This window comes from Balaenoptera musculus, chromosome 6, assembly GCF_009873245.2.
Source record: "Balaenoptera musculus isolate JJ_BM4_2016_0621 chromosome 6, mBalMus1.pri.v3, whole genome shotgun sequence".
Taxonomy (NCBI): domain Eukaryota; kingdom Metazoa; phylum Chordata; class Mammalia; order Artiodactyla; family Balaenopteridae; genus Balaenoptera; species Balaenoptera musculus.
Window position 1 is genome coordinate 83,643,068 of NC_045790.1, and position 22,126 is coordinate 83,665,193.

The 22,126-nt window shown below is 44.0% G+C and overlaps 2 protein-coding genes across 2 annotated transcripts in view; one reads left to right on the forward strand and one right to left on the reverse strand.

The window, feature by feature from the left end:
• The window catches only part of LOC118896396, a 33,181-nt gene extending 14,801 nt beyond the window's left edge, over positions 1 to 18,380 (reverse strand). Inside the window, exon 1 of the mRNA XM_036854168.1 lies at positions 18,265 to 18,380. The gene's annotated coding sequence lies outside the window, so the exon portion shown is untranslated. The remainder of the gene's footprint in view (positions 1 to 18,264) is intronic.
• On the forward strand, positions 5 to 8,759 carry SEC61B (SEC61 translocon subunit beta). Its single transcript, XM_036855561.1, has 4 exons — positions 5 to 314; positions 512 to 609; positions 5,509 to 5,610; positions 8,477 to 8,759. The coding sequence occupies exons 1-4, from the start codon at positions 312 to 314 to the stop codon at positions 8,562 to 8,564; spliced, it is 291 nt and encodes a 96-aa protein (XP_036711456.1). The 5' UTR covers positions 5 to 311; the 3' UTR covers positions 8,565 to 8,759.
• Positions 18,381 to 22,126: the final 3,746 nt, after the last annotated feature.

A 22,126-nucleotide genomic window follows, 5' to 3' on the forward strand; every position in this document is an offset into this window, starting at 1 on the left:
GTAACTGCCGGAGGAAATTTCTCGTCTCACCATGGCTAGATCCTCCCATTGGTTGAGACTGGACTCTAGGAAGGACGCTGTGATCCAAAGGAAAAAATACATGAGGTCTGTAATTCCCATAGAGCAGCTCACCAGGTCTCCTCTTGCAAAATTCCTACAGGCATATCATAGGACAGCCCAGGCGTCCCTGGAGTCAGCGAGGACCCTGCCAGCAGGTCTGGGGGCGGGACCTGAGTCACTCCCTCCGGCCGCCGGGCTCCACCGCTTCCCCGCCGTCCACTTCAGCTTCCTGCCACCTTCCTGTCTTCAGCATGGTTTGTGGCCCCAGCCGTCCCTCCTTGTCCCGACTTCTCCCAGGCACCGAGATTCCTGCCTTACGCTTTGTCCTGCTTCCGCGGCTCCCTTGTTTTCCCCAGCCCCCCGTGCATGTCCCGGTCTCGGCCGTCAGAGCCTGGGGTCTGGGGGCCGGCCGGCGGCGCTCACCAGTCTCTGTCCTTGTCTCCCTCTACAGCCTGGTCCGACCCCCAGTGGCACTAACGTGGGCTCCGCAGGGCGCTCTCCCAGCAAAGCAGTGGCCGCCCGGGCGGCGGGATCCACAGTCCGGCAGAGGTAAGGATCCTACGACCCTCTCGGCTGTGGGCTCCGAGGGATAGGGCCCAAGAATTCGTTGGTCCTGAGAAGGAGATCCTGGGATGTTAAGATTTATAAGGGCAAAACGAGCTGCCTGTGATGTGGCCGTAGGGGTAATTAAAGACTTCTTGGTCTTCTGGGTCTCGAGAGGGAGGCAATATTTTCTTCGCATTGCTCAGCTTTGAGTACCACTCTTGAAAAAGGAAAGTTAAAGTGGAGTAAGGTCATAGACAGCATTAAGAAAACCGATGTCATTAAACTGGTGTCTTTAGACCTGAGCTCTCCACTCACATTTCTATCTGGAAGTCCCATACACACTCGGTCTAACATGACTCGTCTAATGCGCAGCTCAGTCTTTCCTTTCACCTCAGCTCCCGCCCCCAATTATATCTCCCTATGTCCATAAAGCACTGCTGTAAACTCGTTCACCCAAAGCCAGAACTTCAGCGTCATCTTGGATTTTTTTTAATGCTGTCTTTATCCAGTACGTTTATATTGTACATGAAGAACTTCTCATCCGTTCTTTCCTTCTCCATTTCTACTGCCTCAGTTTAGCCCTCAGTTTCTCACATCTAGAGAATTTTCTACGTAACTCGCCTCCTCTCCAGATCATTTCCACTCTAATGCATCTTCTGCTCTGATTCTGGCACACTGCTGGTTAGTTTCTTGTTGCTGAACTTAAACATGGTGGGGAGGGGGAGAGGGTTACCAAGGCTCTTGGTGGTGGGTTCCCCCCCCCCCCCGCCCCCGCCTAATCGCTTCTCTTCTCTCTCCTGTGATCCAGCAACAGTGAGCTTATTACTGTTTTCTGAACTCACTAGACACCCCACCCCCACCCCTCTGGCCATTTGTGTATATTCTCCAAGACTAGGCTCAGGGGTTATTTCCTCTTGAGGCCTTCCCTGACTCCAAAGGTAGCAGTAGCTACTAGTCTTCTCTTTTACTCCCAAGCATTTTGTTCATACCCTTCTAATAGCATTTCTGTTTCCATGTTTATCTCCTTCATTAGACTTTGACAAAAACTGCCCATCAGCTCTATCCTACCATAAGGCTGACACAATAAATGATGAGTGAGGGAAGGAATCAAGCTACCCTGTAATCTTGGGATTTTTTTGAAGGAACCAGTGGGGGTTTTATCTAGAGAGGAAAAGACCTTGAAGAGATACACGAAAACTATTCTCAGGGATGTGAAGAGGGATGAGACTTCTCTTGTTGGCTACAGTAGGTAAATCTAAAACTGATGATTTGAACTTAGATGAGACAGATTTCATCTTAGAGCAAAAAAAATTCCAGTAGAACTATGAGAAATGCTAAGATGACCCTGAATGATTCTGAGTTCCCTGTCATCAAGATGTTCAAGGTAAGGCTGGGATGGACCAGCTGGAAAGTGTGTCAGGCTGTGGTGTAGGTTATTTGGGCTTGGGGTGCTGTCTTGTTCCCACCCTGGATTTCAAAGATTCTTTGTGCTGGAATGGAAAACCTGTCCTGTAGGTACAGTTCCTTGGGGAGTGGGTCTAGTTAAGGAGAATTGGTAACACTGTGGCAGAGAAGTTTAGCCATCTGAAAACTCTTAAAAGAAAGAGAGATCATGTGTTTATCAAATAAATGAAATAACTATTTACTTAATAAATAAAGTTGAAATAACTGCTGCACAAGTGAAATGGAGACACAAACATTTGAGGACAGATGCAGCTTATCAAGTTGGGGGTGTTGATGTCATCTTTTAGAATTCACTACTGCTGGGGCCAGTGTAACTCAACAGACCATGGTTGTATGTACTGAGAGACCCTACAGAGTTCCCTTCTAGAATCTTGGTACTCTTCTAAGTGTTACTTCATGAGTGTAATGTAATAGGTATTGACTGTTCAACAATATATTCCCTCTTTGTGAGTCTGTAAGAAAAAGTTGAAGCTAACAGTTAATAATAGTGCTGTGGATTATGTAGTCCACAGATTTGCATTCTGTCTCCATGTTCAATGAGGTAATAGAAGTAGAACCTTGAGAAGTAACTATGGGATTTAAGGTCAGGCCAGGGTTGGCGTCCTTGCTCTGTTACTACAGTATAAAAGGAAGTTGCTAGGATGAAAAGGAGCAATAACACATTGTAAACTGTAAAGCCTTAAAATGCTGCAGTGTTCAGGATTTTTTTTTTGAATTTTTTTTTAATACAGCGGGTTCTTATTAGTTATCTGTTTTATACATATCAGTGTATATAGGTCAATCCCAGTGTCCCAGTTCATCCCCCCCACCCCCCATGCTTTCCCCCTTTGGTGTCCGTACGTTTGTTTTCTACTTCTGTGTCTCTATTTCTGCCTTGCAGACCGGCTCATCTGCACCATTTTTCTAGATTCCACATATGTGCATTAATATACGATATTTGTTTTTCTCTTTCTGACTTCACTCTGTATGACAGTCTCTAGCGTTCGGGATTAATGGGAATCAGGCATAGTAAGGTGATGGACTAGCTGGGGTTTTAAGGAAGTCATCAAATAGTTATTGAGGGTACATGCCAGGCACTGTTCCAGTCATGAGGCTGTATCTGTGGACAAGCTAGTCAGGGTTTGACCTCATGAACCTTATATTCCAATGTAAGAGACCATAAACAAGGCAAATAAATAGATAATTTCAGGCAGTAAGGCCAAGAAGAAAAATAAAGTTGTATGGAGACTAGAGGGTGGGTGAGGATAGGGTGTTCAGAGTAGGTGACAGGTGAGTAGAGACCTAAAGGAGACAAGGGAGCAAATTATGCAATGGTCTGGGGAGGAATAGGCTTCCTAGACAAGAGGAATAGTTAAGTGTAAAGACTCTGAGATGGGAATGAGCTTGGCTTCTTTGAGGAACAGCCAGAAGACCACCATGTTAGAACAAAGTGTGTTAAAGGTTGGTTATGAAAACCATTGCGTTAGGGTATAGGAAGAGGGAGGCAGTTACACAGTGGCCAGAAAGAAAGGGTAAAATAGACCCCAAAAAGAAATTTAGGAGATTAAAATGGGCTCTGTTAACTTCTACCTAGCTTCCCAGTAGGGGGGGATGGGAGGTATTTTGAGTACATTTTTGGTATTTCTAGGTGCCCTGAATCCTCTGCTATGTCCCGTTTGCCAGCAGATGTAAGAAATCTTCAAAGAGCACAGACTGATTCCTTGGGGGCTCCTGAAGACTTTGAAGACAGGAACTGGAGTTGGGTGGGTGTGGGAATAGTAGAAAGTACCTGGGTCCTAGTCTTGGTTCAGCCGATGACTTATTATGTCCACACTGGGTTTATCATCTAGCTCAAGTTCCTTTTTATGAACGAGGAAAATTTCACGTACCTACTCCACCAATTAGATGATGTGTATCTGTGTGTGAAAGCTCTTGTAAGTGTATGAATTACTCTGTAAATCCCTGTACAGTTTACAATCAGTTTTCCTATAGAAACATACAGATGGAGTTAGAAGTTCCCAGGTGACCATGTAGCCCATAATTAATGTGTCTGAAATGTAATCTTTTTAGTACAGTACATCGAAATCATCGTTTGACACTAATTGTTTTTAGATTGCTAGCATGAACACAGCTCTTTTTGCTGGGGCCCACACTGGAACCAGGACTCCACTCTCCCACTCCATGCAGCAGGGCAAGCTCCCTGAGCTCTAGACCAGTGCTTCTTGCATTCAGAGTGTGGAATAAAGTCTGGTAGGGTGAGGTGGGGATTAGGAACCAGAGTTGGGCGGCAAGAAGAGATGGTGGGGATAGGGTATTCACTTTTGGTTTCTCCCTGTATGCCCGTCTTTTTTCAAAAATCCAGAACCAGCAGTCCACGGATAACTGGAATGGGATTTTGAGGGGGAGGGTGTGTTGGGATTTGGTTAATGGCGAGGGGTGGTGATGGGACAGGGCTTTCTCTCTCTCTTCCTTTCCCCTTCCCTAGAATTTCTCAGTTGGTGATAAATGGGCTGAAGAAGGTTTCTTCTGACCTGTCTCAAACTTACTACTTATTTTTACGTGGTACCAGTTTCGCACTGAGGGGCGATGAGAAGTGGGATTGGAGGAGTGCTGTGTGGGAGAATAGCTGTTGGGGAGGGATTCCCAGTGACTGAGGAGAGGAGGGAAAGGATTCCCTGCTTCCTTCCTGGTCAGCGGCATTAGTGCTGTTCGCTGCTTCTGTGTGCCAGGGCTGCCTGCACCACACAGCTCACTTCACAAGCCTTGATCCCCTTGTGAGGGACAAGTTCTGGTTGGGTGTTTCCTGCATTTTTTCACGTCCTACCTCTGTCCAAGATCTATAGTCAGTATATCAAAATAGTGAAAACAGAGTGTAAAATAATTTTTCATAAAATATATACTCTGTTTTGACACTTGGATTACAATTACAACTTATGTTTTTTGTCTTTTTTTGTAGAAAATACAGTAATTTTAAAACATTTTAAAGTAGTCATTTAAAAATCAGATAATATGGATTCAGGGTATTTTTAAGCAGGAGTTTTTTACTTGACTTCACAAAAATACATGTGAAGTGAAACTGAAGTGCATTGTCCAAATGCGGTGCCCATATGTGTGAGCAAGTGGATGGGCTCAAGTCAGAACTGGGTCCACAGCCGCGCGTGGCTGCCTGCTGGCTGTGTGGTCTTCGGCACTTTGCCTAACCTTTTATGAGCCTCATTTTCCTCATTTATAAAATGGAGATGGTAACTACTTCTCTGGGTTACTGTGTGCGTCAGTGTGTGGCGGGTACTCAGTTCTTAGTGCTTATGATCAGTGGAGTAAAAGCAAGCAAACAAGGAGGTATTAGCAAAGAAAAAGTTAATTTTTTGGTTCTTTACCAGTGTAATGGTAGCATATGTTATAATGCTCTGATAAGGGTTTCCAAGAAAAGGCCATTTGTAACATTTTTTCTCTCAACAGGAAAAATGCCAGCTGCGGAACGAGGAGCGCAGGCCGCACGACCTCAGCAGGCACTGGGGGGATGTGGCGATTCTACACAGAAGATTCACCGGGGCTCAAAGTGTAAGTCCTGGGAGCAGACCTTGTGCTTCTGTCCAGAATCACAGAGCCCTTTGGCAGCACTCTCTCTTTGCCACCAGTGGTGTTTGCTTTGATGAGATTTGTAATACACAGCAGCTTCCTTTGTGCCAGGTGGGCGGGGTTTGGTTTGTCCATATAGCAGCCAATTAGTTTAGGGCCTGGAGTGACATCTGTTCATGGTTTGAGTGAAAGCAAGGGAACATCTTCATGTAGCTCTGTCAGAATAAATGATGGGAATAGAGAGAACTGGAGGGAAAATGGTTTAATTAGGTGAAATTGCTCTTCATTTGGTGTTCTTGTCCGACACTGAGAAACAGGAGTAACCATTTGAATAGGAGCTAGGTGATTTTTCAAAGCTCTCCTGGAGGCATAAGCTGATATTATTGCAGTCTAATGGGAGTTTCTGCATTAGGCTGTGTTACCAAAAGTTCTTTGGCCTCCTTGCCGTTGGTGGGTGGTGACTGGACCCCTATCACTTCCCAAGTTCTAGGCCTGGGAATGCTCATTAGGTGATGGGATATGGGCATCTGGGGGAACCCCTGTCCCCATGCCTCACCTCGCTTTCTGGTACTGTGAAACCTAATCCCACAGGTTTCTGACCAGGTAGGCTCCAGGACACCACTGCTTACAGCTGTTTCTTGACTGAATCCAGTGGATGAGGAATTGGAAAAATGACAGCAGCTCTCATTCGTATAGCACCTCAGGTTCAGAAGTTCAGGTTCAGAGAGGCAAAGCTACTTGTCAAAGACAAACAGCCAGCAAGAGCTGGAACCAGATATTCTGGGACTGTTAGATTCCATGCTCTTTCCATTCTGCCTGTTTGGTAACAGAGACAAGATCAGATTTATTTGGATTAGTTTAATTAACTTTTGACCACTAGCTTGACTTAGATCACAAATTTAATTTAGAAAGACGTCCCTAGAATTCTTGAGGTTTTGTTTTATTTATTTATTTACGTGTTTATTTCCCTGTTATGACGAAGACTTACAAGGTGAGAATGTATTTCAGGAAGTAATTCTTGGGGTTGGGGATGTGTGAGTTGGCAGCGTTTTGGTCCTTGTTAGAGGTAATTCTTCTGAGTATTTCAGAGACAAATTTTGAAGCCCCTTGCTCTTCAGGGTATCCAGGGGACAACATTTTAAACCCTTATCGAGGTGGTGAAACAACTGTCCTCTTGTGGGTGAATCTGGCTTGTTCGCTTTGGGCTGTTGTGCAGCCAGGCTTGCTTGCTGCTGTTGTGAGTCCTAGGAATCGACAGAAGCTATTCCTTTGCAGTGTCATAAACCACAGTCTCATCATACCAGAGAGAGAGGTTTATGGTGAAAGGACACAGTTGGGAAATTGTATCCTCAAATCCACATCTTGGAGCAGTCAGGTACCATCTTGGAGCTTGCTGTTGGCTCTTCCTGGGAGTTAGAATTCTTTTTCAGGTTGATAATAGTAGCATTTCCTGAGAGCTTACTAGAAGCCTGCACCGTGTGTGTGTTAATATATTTACTACCTCAGCAACCCTATGAGAGAGGTGCTGTGATTATCCCCACTTTACAGATGAGGAAAATGATGTTTGGAGCAGGTGAGTCACAGGGCCACAGTCACAGCTTGTGAGGGACAGAGTTGGTTTCCAGACTCCAGCGCTTGGACTCTAAGCACGGCACTCTCAGCTTTATGGCTGATGTTACCTAACGGCGCTGTAAAGTAAGGCAGTGTGATCCAGTGCATCGTGATGACGATCTCTTCCTAGGTACTTTTAAGTGTGTTTACTCCCATAATTGTACACATTTGGAAGAACACACTAGTGCAGCAAGGACTTGGATCTCCGTGCACTGATTGTCGTCCACTAGTGGACTCTTGCTACCTGCTGCTCCGCTGGGTTACTCTACTGCCCTAATTATAAAGACTCCTGGGCTCTTTTCCTGTGTCCACCCCCAGGTGTATCTGGGAGGTGAAGGGACATCTTGAATTCTTCAAAACTGTTGTTGGCAAGAAGAGTCAAAAAGACGAGGCCTTTGACTGACCATCAGCATTGACAGGTTGTGTAAAATCAAGGAGTTCTACCTTTAAGAAACCCGTGTACTAATTCTCAACCTGGAAAGCATTTGATGTAGGGAAGGGCTGATGAGTAAAATCTACTTCCTTTCTACAGTAAACTAAATATAAATCAAACTTAATTAATGTTGCCTAGAATGTTTGCTCCCGTAAATATGGGAACCTTAAAGCAGTAAAATGAGCACTATGTGTGGAAGCAGAAAACCTGAGTTCAGATCCCTCCTTTCCATTCTGGCTCTGTGTTCTTAGGCTCTGTGTTCTTATTTCATAAGATTAATATTTGTTTCGCCTGTGTCTTCAGTTTGTTAATCATATGGGATCATATATTTGAAAATGCTTCATAACTTATAATGTGATATTCATCTTTGTTATGCCTAGTTTATTGTAGTTAGACGATGAAGGTTATCTTTAAATATTAATTTGAAATAATAGTTTGGTAATTGGATCATTTGTACTTAAAGAGTTTGGGGAATTTTTAAAATTACTTTTTATTATGGAGAATATCAAATGCACGAAATTAAAGAGACTAGTGTCTCTAAGACATTAGATCCTTTTTTTGTATATATTTTAGTATGTTTCATTAAAAGATAAGGATTCCTCCTTTCTAAATAACCGCAATGCTGTCACCACAACCTCAAACTATCCACAGTAATAATTTTTGGAATATTTTTAAATGATGTAAATAATATTCTTCTATGGCTCTTAGGTGCTTTCCCCTCCCTTTTCCCCTAGGCAGTCTTTAATATTACAAATATAATAATGTATTATTACTGAAACTAAGCCTGCCTTTTCTTATTTCCAGTGGCCCTGTTCCAGTATTGGTTATGAGTCTTCTGTTCATCGCTTCTGTATTTATGTTGCACATTTGGGGCAAGTACACTCGTTCATAGATTCGGCTACATCCATCTGTCTGTCATGTGAAGAAGAAAGGAAAAAAACCCAACATATCTTGGACCAAAAGCATAGTGATTTTCTGTTCATGAGAAAGAAATTTTCTGTAAGCTTACTGTTTTACAGGGAACTTAATGAAAACTGATTTTAAGGAATCATTTTTTTCCTATGGCTAATAAACTTTTTAATTCATATACCAAGTCTCATTGCTTATGCCTGGCTGCTAGGGCCCTTAGTCTCTCTGCCTTTAGATTTACAAGTAAATATGTAGAAAGCGTTTTGTGGAGATTGTTTTTTTGGTTGGATTGACAGTTTCTTATATGACCATGTAGTCATTCAAATGCACGATACTGTCAGTGGCCCTGGCTTGTTTTCTTCTAGGTATCTCTGTCTTGGTCCTTGTTATTTTGGGTGTTCTGTGGTTTTCAAGGAGTGTGCCTATGACTCCATCAGGCAGATCTGTGTTCAAAGGCAGCTGGTACCCAGCAGAATCGTCATAGAAATCATCCAGAAATCTTGGATGAAATGTTTGCTCATTCTGTTCTTTGTCTCTAAAACCATACATAATATTTTTGCCTCTTCTTTCTATCAGTTCTTAATTCTGTGGGTGTAGATGAGGGGTTTCAATCTATTTATCACTTGTTGCTAAACCCCTTTTGAAAGAATTCATTTGATAAATTGGATTTCTTATATAAAATTTTGTTTTCATTTTGAAAATTAAAGACCTTAATAATCAGTGTGAGATACCATTTCTAAACTGAGTTGATATAATTCCAACCAAAAATAAAAATTTTTGAAGTTTCACTTAGCTTATGCTGCCTTCTGGATATGAGCATTCACTTTCTGGTAGACCATAGGAAATACCAAGAATAGCTCAAAGGTGTGCACTCCAGGAGTCTAGGACTCTAAGCCACAATTTCTAAAGATTGAGATCCATGTAAAACGCTCTAGTTGTCCAGCAGAATCACAAAATGATGAAGAGGTGTATTAGTTTAAAAAATCGATAATTTGGAAAACATCTTTCTCTAAGCCTATTAAAAAAAATTCTAGAACAGTTTCATAAGTGTTTTTCTTAAATCCTGGCTGAAAAGTAATTTTAGGTCCAAAGTGCCAAATTTAAGTGGTGAAAGTATGTATCTTTAAAAATGATTTCCTAGGGCGATATATGGGTGAGTGTGCTCTTGTAAATCCTAACAGATGGCAAATTATTGGGGAAAAAAATGATGCAAAACTGGTTCCCTTTGATCTTGGGAATTGATTATTGCATGAAATAAGTATCTTCATTTTGAAAGTCAGAGGAAAAAGTCTCAATTTCATTTGGAAGAAATTAAAGATGATAGTATCTATAATGGAATTTTTTTTTTTCTGATATATATATTTTTTTCATGTTGACAATACTAATAACAGTTAAAAGTTACACATTTAATTTGGGAAAGAAATCTGCTCCTCTGCGGGAGGGGGTCTGTTTTTCTTTGGGGGAGAAGCTGAAGCCACCTGGGGGAGCTATTTGGTTGTAAGGGATGCACTCTCTTCACTGCACAGTGCTGCTGTTAGCCTCCTCTGCTTAGCAGTGGTCTCTAGTGGACTGACTGCTGAAAGTCACTGACTTTTCTGAGCTAGTGGTTTAGGAGAAAATGCTAGTTTTCAGTGGCAGAGCAAGATGCTTCATTCAGCAGAAGGAAAATTGGGGGTTGGGCATAAAAATGTACAACATTTATTATGTAGCTGTTTTTGGCTCTGATGAGACAATGCTAATACCATAGCTGAGAGTCTTAGTGTTCAAGCTGTTCCTTTTTCCTCTCTTTTTCTTTTTTTCCAATTTTTAAAAATTGTGGTAAAATACACATAACATAAAAAGTACCACATTGGCAGTTTTTAAACTGTGCAAGTCAGTGGTATTGAATACATTCAGATTTTTGTGCAGCCATCACCACTGTCCATCTCCAGAACTCTTTTTCATCTTGCAAAACTGAAACTCTAAGCCCAATAAATAATAACTCTACTCCCTCTCCCGCTTCCCCTCAGCCCCTGGCAACCACCATTCTACTTTCTGTCTCTATGAATTTGACTTTCTAAGTACCTCATATGAGTGGAATCATATAATATTTTTCCTTTTGTGACTGACTCATTCCACTTAGCATAATGTCCTCAAGATTCATCTACATTTTAGCATATGTCAGAATTTCCTTCCTTTTTAAGGCTGAATAATATTCCACTTATGTATATATCACATTTTATGTTCCTTTCTTTTTAAATAGGGTTCCTAGACTGTTGTTTCTTGAGTCCTAGGGGATCATGAGTCATTTATAGTAATTTCAAAAACTTAACAAATTAGACCTTGACCTGCATTGAGGCTACCTTGGCCCAAAGAATCCTCAAGCTCCCTTGACTATGGGCTAAAATCTAGCCATTACTGAATGGACACAGCCAGCACATGCTGAATAGAAGCTCTGAGTGATTAAAACTGGGAAAGTGAATTACATTATAACTGCAATTTGAGCTGAGCCTTTTAAGTCACCGGGGAACAACCATATTGGGGAAAGCGCCCAAGAGTCCCTGAGGCTAGTGAGGGATGGAAAGACTAAGATCTCTGGGCCCAACAGTGCCTTGAACACATTCCAGTAAAAGAGTAGATGAGAAAAGATCTATCCCTGGGAGAGGCGAAACACGTTATATACCTTCTGTTTTCACACCTGTCCTAGTCTAGACTCCACTTTTTTTTCCAGGTGCTTATGTCCTCATAGGAAGAATTGAAAAAAACCTTCTGAAATGCAAATGTTGGCATCAAGTTAAAATGGATAAAATGTCTACAAAGCTGGCTTCATTCAACAGGAAATACTGTACAGTATGTGGTGTTCCTATGCACAGGAACTCCAGAGCTGCACTGCCCCTCCCCTCAAGTGCTGCAGGAGGAGGGTTCTGGCCAGGACCAAGTTTGTTTGACTCTACTAGAAGGTCTAAACTTACTGCGCTTACGACCCCATCTTCCAGGCTTGGAAGTGTTTCTGACCTGGGTTCAGCTGCTGCCCTGCCATTTACCAGTTGTGGGATCATGGGTGTCTCACCTCTGTTTTTTGGGTCTCATTTTCCTTAGCTGTAAATGACTATAGATATGATAATTCCCACCAAACAGGAAGACTGAATGAGAAGAAAGATCCAAGAGTTGCTTTGTTAATTAGCTAACAGTTAACACATGCTTATTCTCAGTAATTTTGGAGATGTAGGTTTCTTATTAAATCAACAACCTAATGAGGAATTTACTATTTGCCCCATTTTACACAAGAGGAAACTGAAGTTTAAACCACTCAGCTTGTAAGTGGAAGGGCTGGGATTTAACTCCAGATCTCTGACTTACCCACTGCAGTCACATAGATAGGATTATTAAGTATTTGGGTTGAGGGCCAGGGAAGGGTATCACAACAATAGAGCTGGCACACAGAGCTTTAAATATAACACAATTCCAAGAAAGCGCCATCATTTGGTGTACTCCAGGCATTACATAGCTTCAGTTTGAGGTTTTGGCTCTGCAGAAGGAACTGGTTTCTCTATTTCAGTCCTGAGCTTTGTTCAGTCTATGGAACTCTTGTGTTTGTAGAGAAAGTGTAGTTGTTTATTCATTCAACAAACACTGATTACTGTGTGATACGCCTTTCTACTGGGGTTTTAGAAATGCCCTGGTGAGGTGACTCATGCTCAAAAGGCTAGGCATTTGGGCGTTCGGATCCTAGTCCCACTCGGGGCTGCCAGGGCTACAAGTCCTACGTAACTGTGATTGTGGAGACACCAGGCAGGGACACCCTCAAGGGCCCCTCAGCTACTGGCGAAATCAGTAGTTGGGACCACAGAGTAAGAACCAGTATGCTCATGGTGTGTGGGCAACGGTGCCAGGGATTGCAAAACTGGAGCTACCTTCCAGGAAGTCTATACTGCATGGCCACTTGTATAACAGAGGAAGACCGGGAAACCCTGGGATACTCTAGCTGGAAGGGCTGAGAGTTGACTGACTGTGTTCTCCCCATTGTACAACAGAGTTCTGGGGCCCCAGAGAGGAGGGGCTTGCCCAAGATTGTGCAGCAAGTCCGTAGTAGAGCAGAGGCCAGAACCAGGCTTCCTGTTTCCAGGCCAGGGCTCCACCTCCGAACTGCACTCTGAGCCCTATTTGGGGCCTCTGCATAAGCCAGCAGACATCTCTGGAGGCTAGACTCTGGAACGAGGTAAACCAAGTGGTGGGCTTTGCTCAGTGGGCAATGTTAATCAAAGGGAGAGGAGTAAAAGCAGCAAGGTTAGCTAGTAAAAATAATATGGATAATGTTAGTAAATTTAGGAGAAAGTCAACAAGTTCATAAGACTTGACGGAGAGACAAAATAGGGAGAAGCAGCCGGCAGAACTGCACTGTTTTGCACTCTTGTGACCACAGATGTTAGGTGAGCCAAGAACACAGCGAGACTGACCAGCCAGGGTTAAAGTAAAGGCTAAACTTTTAAATACTATTCCTGGCCGCTCTGGCAACTAGGTCTCCTTCCCATGCTAAAGGTGAAATACAACATGCAAATTAACTAAATAGAAGTCACAGGTGTAGTCATACACAGTCTAGATCACTCCATTTGGGTAAAGGGCTGGAAGTTTGTACCTCACAAAGCAAATGAAGACACGAGAAGAACTTGAATTACACGTAAGAGGGTTAAATTAGCCCTGCCAAGTACTTGTCTTTCTCCCTATCGACGCTGGTCATAGGCGATGCAGGTGGTAAATCCTGTTCTTGCCTGCCCCTATGGTCTCAAGCTGTTCTAATAGACAGTAGTTGCTGGGAAGAAAACGGAAGCTCATTCTCCCAGGGCCCTGTCTAAACTGGTTTGGGCTGTAGACTTAAAAGAGGGGCTCTCAAAGTTCAGCACGCGCTGAATTCCCTCGGGGGCGTCTGCTTCGGCTCCAGGGCAGATCTGGCTAGCCCCGGACTGGGCGTCCCGGCTCCCTAAAACACGAGGCGCACGGCGGGGTTTATTCCAGGCCCATCGCAGGTACAAGTGTGTTAATTTTGTCCCCCTTTCTCTTTGAATCTTTAACTGTGGTGCTATTTGTCCTGCAGTCTCTGCACTGCATCTGGGGAAATCCACCTGCCTTGGGTGGCTTTGCGTTTTGTGTATTTGTGACCTGGTGGTACGCACGGTCAGCTGGCAGTGGAGTGGAAGGCCCCGAGAGCCTGCAGAGTCCTGGTTCTCCCTTCAGTTCTCTTTGACTCAAGGCAGTACCTCTTTTCAGAGAGCATGTGCTGCCTGAATGAGCAAAACAAACTCTTGTCAGACTTCCTTTTGCGGTAGCCTTGCTGCACTGAAACCTTCAGTCAGCTCCAGGAGGCAATAAAAACATGAAAGGTGCTGCAAGTCTTTCATGACTGTGCTGGCAGGGATTCCCTTACTGGGTGGGCCATTAGATACTGGCTTGGCACTCCCCCACGTCTGTCCATCCGGATGGTGTAAAAGGCTCTAGCCGGCACATGTCCCACTGTGGGAGAGCTGTCGGGTCCACCACACTTGCGAACACTTCCATGAGACGTAAGCGATGGTGGGAGGGGCCAGCAAACATTTGTAGTGATGTGTGCGTATCCTCTGCACTTCTTGTTGGTGCGTTTAGTAAACCGAAATTAAAGCAAATTTAGGTGAGTGGTGAGCTGTCACTCTCACCGATCTCTGAAGCTGGTGCAGGCTTGGTGGTCTGACCTTGCTCACTGCTCTTCCTCTTTTCCTCCTTCCCATTCCCCTCCTCCTCCTTTTCTTTTCGTTTTCTTTTCTCCTCTTCCCTTGACCCTCCCCTTCCCTTCTACCCTCCCATTACTCTCTTCTGTTCCACACAGCTCGAATATTCCTGGGCTATTGTTTGTACAAATACAATAAAGTGTGCAAAGAAACACAGTCCTCCAATGAAAGTTATTTAAAAGTAATTCTGGTTTTCACTTACATTTTCCCAAGTTGCTATGGGTTGAATTGTGTGCTCCAAAATTTATATATTGAAGTCCTAACCCCTAATACCTCAGGATGTGACCTCATTTGGAGATGAGGTCTTTACAGAGGTAATTAAGTTAAACTGAGACATTAGCATGGTCCCTAATCTGATATGAACTGCATCCTTCTAAGAAGGAGAAGTTTGGACACAGGCAGCCATACAGGGAGAACACCTCGTGAACTTGAGGACATCCATCTACAAGCCAAGGAGAGAGGCCTGGAACAGGTTCTTTCCCTCACAGCCTTCAGACGGAACCAAACCTGTCAGCACCTCGACTTTGGACTTCTAGCCTCCAGAACTGTGAGACAATATGTTTCTATCATTTAAGCTACCCTGTTTGTGGTATTTGTTATGGCAGCCCTAGCAAACCAATACATACTAAAGGGGAAGCCAGTCTGTAATTCTCAGCGATGTTTTTAACCACCACCCGCCCTCCTGTCTTCCTAGTTCTCTCACATCTGCAGCAGCTGTGGAACCTCTTGATCTCTAAACTCCAGAAACCCTTCCCCACCACTAGCTTGAATGACTTCTATTTTTCTAACACCTCTCCTGCGGAGCAAGAAATCAGCAAACTTTGATTCATTGCTCTGGTAACCACCTTGAGAAAGGTGGTGCCCCAAATTGGAAACACAAGCATTTTGGGTCACTGGAAGTGGATAGCCTTAATGTAAATGTAAATATGGCCTATTTCATGCACAAGGTGAGCACGATTTCTATTTGGATTGTTTAGTCCAGAGACTTGTTTATGTCATGGTGAACTGAGAAAACCCCAGTGTTCTGACTCAAGACCAAGAAGACCTTGGTTGGTGGTAAATTCTTGGCAGGGAATTTGGTAGTGATCAGAGCTTGTTTAGCAGAGTGGATGGCATTCGTACAGTAAGCATAAGCCTGGACCAGTGAAGGCCTGGCACACCCAGCCAGGATTTGAGGGTATATACAGCAGCTTGGTGTCCAGATTCAAGTTTTCACTTATGTGTATTATCCTTGCATTCCTAGAATGAGCTCCACTCTGTCATTGTGATGAAAAGAGTTAACATAGCAGGCCGAACACTGCTATTTTTAGAGAGGTCAGTTTTCAAGGTTGGCCCCTGGCTGGTGGTCTGCAGACCTGGCATTTAAGGCTGATTGATGATGTGATTTCTCCTGTACCCGAGCTTTCCTTCTGAGAGTCTGGAATTTTGGTAGTTGTGCCTAGGCAACCACTGCCAATAAAATCTTTGGGCACTGTGTCTTTAACGGGCTTTCTGGGCAGAAACATCGCACACATGGTTGCATTCTTCACTGCTAGAGAAAGGATCATGCTTGATGTGTCCCTCACAGGAGGGAAAGAGTATAGGAAGCCTGCATGGATTTCTCCAGAACTCACCTGTGTCTTTTTCCTTCCATGATCCTATTTTGTATCCTTTCACTGTAATAAACCTTAGCCGTGCTGTGAGTACAACTATGTGCCGAGTCCTGTGAGTCATTCTAGAAAATCAACAAACATGTGGGTGGTCTTGGGGAATCCCTGAAAGAGTCACGGTGTTTTACTTTTTAATGTGTTGTTGGGTTGTGTTTGCTAATATTTTATGTTTTCTTTATTGATATTGTTCAGTTCAACTCCCATTTGTCAAGCTTTTCTTCATGCACATTGTTCTAGACGTTGACATATAGCAACTTCTTTAATCTTTTGAGGTGCCCAGGACAGCTCATTTTATAGGTGAGAAAGCTGAGGCCCACAGAGATGGAGTGACTCACCCAGCATCATGGAGCTCCTGACTGCACAGCCGAGCTGGGAACCAGGGCTATCTGCAGCTATGTTAGTGTGACCAGCAGTCCCAGTTTGCCCTCGACTGAGGGTTTCCTGGAGCATGGCACTCTGAGTATTAAAACTGCGACGGTCCTGGGCAAAATCAGGACACCTGGTCACCCTACTTCAAGTCCACGGCTTTTTTAATACTTTATCCAACTAGATACTTCTATTTTCCTGAGGGAGAGCTTGTCCCCATTAGGAGGTGGCCTATTTAGGCCCAAATTGGAAGAGCCAGACACCTGGTCTCTCAAGGAGACCAATTTCCAAAGACCTTGCCTTAGTGCCAAACACTCTGCACCTCCCAACCCGCCTTGCTCTGTCTGCTCTTTCCTCTTCTCCACCAAGTGCACCCCCCATCTCTGCCCACCACATTTTTCAGCATTACTGGTTTTAATTTCCTGCACCATCCCCTTTGCAAAAACTTCTTTCCCGATTTAATTACTATTTCTCTTAATTAAATTTCATTCTCTCGATTGTCGTTAAACTCCTGAAGTTGTTTCTCCAACGAATTTAACAGTGAGGCCCTATGCTTAGAGATTAATTGTCGTCATTTTGCCTTCAAACACAGGTACTTTCTTACTTCTCTTCAATTATCTGTGGGAAAAAGGAAAGTGACCATCCTTCTTCCCAGGGCTTCTCTGAGAACAAACACCGCTGGGGGCTGCCTTGAGAGAGAGAGAGAGAGAGAGAGGGTGGGGCAGTGGGGGGGATGCCAAGTCTCTTGAATTTTTCTCCCACCTTCTACTGAGTCTAATCTCAGGGTCTGTAAGTAGCCAGAGAGCCCCAGGTGACTCAGGCAGGTTCTTGAACAGGCTGGCGGAGGGGTGGGGGGGTGGGGAGGGGCTCCAGGGGCACAGCTCAGTTTTCAGAGGTGATGGTTCCCTGCCAGGAGGGGTTTGGGATGGTGTGGAGGGGAATAGGGGCTGGCTCTGGCCTCAAGCATCGCACCCAGCCAAGGTGTCTCAGAGGAACTAAGGCTGCGACTCAAAGGAACAGAAATACTTTCGGCTAGAACTTCCCTTCCCCGGAACGCCCCTCTTAGGAAACCAAAGCTTCAGTGCTGTACCCTCTGATGACCTTTCTCACGGTCTCAGTACAGCAGCCTTTTGACCTTTCAGCCTCAAACTCCTGTTTTCCCAGCTCCATCACCCCAGACTCTCCTCTGTCTTTGTGCACAGACCCTTGAAAAACGGTGGCTAGAGGAGGATACACGGTTCTGGGTGGGGCCCAGTCAGCTCCCTGTATGAGCTAGTTGCTGCATCCTATGCCCCTGTGTGGGTGAAGTACCCCGCAGAGGTACAAAGCACAGGCTCTGGGGCCCTCAGACCCAGCCTGGCACATACAGGCTGTGGCATCTTGTTTCTCCAATGCCCCAAGCCTCAGTTCCCTCGTCTGCAGATATTCAGATATAGTACCATGTGAAAGGGGTACAGGGCTGCCTTTTCTTATATGTCAGGATTAAATGAAAGAACTGAAGTAAAGTATTCAGCACAGTGCTTGGTGCGTAATAAGCCTTAAACAACAAGTAGTATTACTCACACTGAGTAGCATTTGCTCCTATATGTCACAGAATCCCCATCTCTTAGGACTGAAAAGAAAACTGAAGTCCTTTAAGCCCTCTTATCTCCCCACCCATTTGATTATGAAATTTCTATTTGGTCTCTGACTCTGCTTGGATACCTCCTGGGATGGGGAGCACTGCTCTTGGGGAATCCCTGCCTTCTTTGGGTTACTCTATAGACGTCAATTAGCTCTGTTTACAGGTGTGATGCATTTAAACTGCTTTCCAGTTGCAGGGAACAGAAAGCTGTCCCCTATTCAACTACAATAATGTAGGCTGCCAGAGAACAGGACACAAATGATCATTTGGAGGATAATTCGGCAAATAACTCAATGACATACTCACAGGTGAAGGATTCAGGCTCTAGACTCTCCACTTACCCAGTTCCTGGGGGGGTCCAGTCCAGCTGAAGATAAGGTCCTGAGGATGAGGTAGAACCCAGTTAATTCAGACACGTTTTATAGACAAGGCCTCAAAAATCCCAAAGGAACCTTTGAAGTCACTCTTTTCCTGGGTTCACGAGGACTCATAAACAATATCATCCATCCCTGGTTATTCATGCTCATTAAACGTCAGAATAAAGAGCTTAGAGCTCAGGAGGGGCTCCATCCCCATTACTCCAGGGCCGCTTAGCTGCATTTATGATGAGAAGGCCCTGGGGTGTTTAATAAACTACCCGATTTGCCTAATAAAGTCCTCCCACGGTCCTGCTGTTACCAGCTTCATGTCGCACATTCTTGTGCTATTGGGATGGTGCCAGAACGTATTTAAATATCCCATTGTGTCTATTTCATTTTTATTTAAAGGAAATGAATTTCAAGGTTTAAAGCAGATTTTCTAATGTAAATGTACCTATGCACCTAGGTGTGAGGAGCCAGAAGTAAGGGAAGGATTACAGTATAGGAACTGTATTAGGCATTCATAGCTCATCTAACTGGAGATCCTGTTCTCCTGTGAACTGTGGTTTGAGAGACGGTGGATTCTCATTGTTAGGAAGTACATATTTGTATAAAGCTGAATTAATTTTTATTTAGTGCTTAATAGATTTAATTTTACCTTAATGATATATTTTATTTCTTTTTTTTGGTATAAATTTATTTTACTTATTTATTTTTGGCTGCGGTGGGTCTTCGTTGCTCTGTGCGGGCTTTCTCTAGTTGCGGTGAGCGGGGGCTACTCTTCGTTGAGGTGCACGGACTTCTCATTGCGGTGGCTTCTCTTGTTGTGGAGCACGGGCTCTAGGCGTGCGGGCTTCAGTAGTTGTGGCTCGCAGGCTCAATAGTTGTGGCTCGCAGGCTCTAGAGCACAGGCTCAGTAGTTGTGGCGCACGGGCTTAGTTGCTCCGTGGCATGTGGGATCTTCCCGGACCAGGGCTCAAACCCGTGTCCCCTGCATTGGCAGGCGGATTCTTAACTACTACGCCACCAGGGAAGCCCCAATGATATGTTTTAAATGGACTCCTAGAAGGTTTGGATTGGACCTTAGAACTTAATTTGACCAATTCCTCCTGTTACAGATGAAAAAATTGAGGCCCAGAGAGGTTAAAGGTTTTTCCCCAAATCACACAGGTAGTAATAAGTGTAGGGCTGGGATTCAAATCTAGGTTTTAAAAATTCAGATGGTATTGGTTCAAAACTCACCCCACGTGCCGTGAGGTAAGCTTCTTTAGCAGTCTCTCTGGCATAAAAGGGAAGTGTGAATGTTTCCTCATCCTCTAGCTCCAAGATCCTGTTTATTTGGAATGAGCCTGGTGGATCAACTTGCCTGCTCACAGCTGCTGTCCCTTTGCATGCCACACTGAAGAGGAACCACAACCCCCTCTCCTTAACCTCCCCTCACATGCACACACGGCATCTACATATGTACAGCAGGCTTTATATGAGACTTGAGGAAAGAGGTTTGTGTCGAGAAAACCATGTTGCTCGTTTCCCCTTCTTTTTAGAGCACCCTTCTGTAGGATTCATCCCAGAAATTCCCCCACTTCAAAACACTGAATAACGCAGCTCATCAATTCCCTTTCACTCAGGACTGTGTTTTGTTGCAACAGAGACCTGTAAAACAATGCCTTAAATAAGGTTTATGATTTTTCTCTCATGTAAAAGAAGTCTGGAGGTAGGCATTCTAGGGCTGGTAAGGTAGTGCCACAATCTCATCAATGTCCTAACCTCCTCTCATCTTTCCATTTTGCCATCCTTAGCACAAGCCTACTGTCCTCAAGCAAGATCACCTCAGGACTGCAAAATGACTGCTGCAGCACAAGTCATTACATCCATGTTTCAGGTAGAGGAAGAGGGAAGGCCAATAAGGGGCCTGCCAACAGAGTCAGTGCCCCCTTTTCAGGGAGCATTCCCAGAAGTCTCATACTATAGTTATTCTTTCATTCAATTGGCCAGAAGTTACTCTCATGGGCACTCTTCTCTGGAGGGGAGCCTGAGAAATCTAATTTTTCAGTTGGCACATTGCTACCTCCAACAAAATCAGGGCCCTGTGTAAGTAAGAAGAGAAGAATAAATTTTGGGTAGGCAACCAGAATGTCTGCCACAACCCCCAACTCAGGTCTGGACCTATCTTTGCATCCCAGTGACTCATTATTCTATTAAACCTAAGAGGCCATCACAAGGCTGAAGGGAGGGAGCTGGAGTAAAAGAAATGGCTGAATCTTTCATCTGCTGTCTTCACTGACAGTCTCTGAAAGTGGATGGCAACAAAGAGATTTATTTGCCCACTGATACGAAATTTACCACCCTCCTTAGAAGGCAGAAGCGGTTACAGTTGCCTTTTATTTTCCTATTGCTACACCCAAGGATTGTTGTGAGAATCAAAAGACAGATATGAGACAGCATGTTATAAACTATAAAACACTATTCAGCAACAGAAATGATCGTTTATCATTATTATGAGTGTTGTCACGTCTTCTAAAGCCGTGTGCTCGGCTGAAGAAAAGGATTTTCTGAGAGAGAGCAAGAGTGAGAGCCAAAGAGGAAAGGAGAGAAAGAGTGAGGGGGAGGGGGGAAGGGAGAAGGGAAATGGGGAGAGAGAAGAGTGGAGGCCCCTTTTCTATCAAAGGCAGAACAAACATATATTGACATAATTGAATCCTATGTCTGACCCAAACACATATACAGCTACCTGGGAGACAGCATCAAAGTTCTTTGCTCAGGGTTCTCTGATTATTTAAAAAATATCTCCCTCATTTTTAAGCAATATATGTATACTGAAGACTATGTGAACCATATGAAAAGGCACAAGGAAGTTTTTCTTAAAAACCTGCTTTATTGATATATAATTGACATATCATAAACTGTGCACATTTCAAGTGTGTAATTTTATATATTTTGACATAAGTATACACCCATGAATCCATCACTACCATCAACATAATGAATACATCCATCACCCCCAAAAGTTTCCTCACACTCCCTCCCTCCTGCCCCTTCCTGGCCAACCCCCTTCCTGCCAGGAATCAACCGATCTGCTTTCTGCCACTCTAGATTCCTTTGCATTTTCTTGAATTTTATACAAATGGAATATAAAATTCCATAAAAACATGTACGATGTATGTACTCTTTTTTGTTTAGCTTCATTCACTTGGTATAATAATATAAAAACAAAAAAAAAAACAAAAAAATGCCAACAAACCTCACAACTTACAGAGAAGTATAATTAATGACATAACACAGATCCACCAGGATTGAGAAGTTAATTAGCCATATTCGCTTCAGCTCTCCTCGTTTTTTTTTTAAGGGTTTAATTAATTAATTAATTAATTAATTTTTGGGTGTGTTGGGTCTTCATTCCTGTGCAAGGGCCTTCTCCAGTTGTGGCGAGCAGGGGCCACCCTTCATCGCAGTGCGCGGGCCTCTCACTATCGCGGCCTCTCTTGTTGTGGAGCACAGGCTCCAGACGCGCAGGCAGATCCGCGGCATGTGGGATCTTCCCGGACCAGGGCTCGAACCCGTGTCCGCTGCATTGGCAGGCAGACTCCCAACCACTGCGCCACCAGGGAAGCCCTCTCCTCGTTTTTTTAATGTGATTTATACAAGAAAAAAATTGTAAAAATTTGCATAATTCAATGAATAATTATAAAGCAAACCCCTGTGGGCAACAAATGAACCCTGTAAGCACCTTGTTATCTTCTGTGTCCCCTCCCTGACAGCTATGTCTTCCCCCCCAATTCCAGGTCATCACTATCCCCACTTTTGGGAGA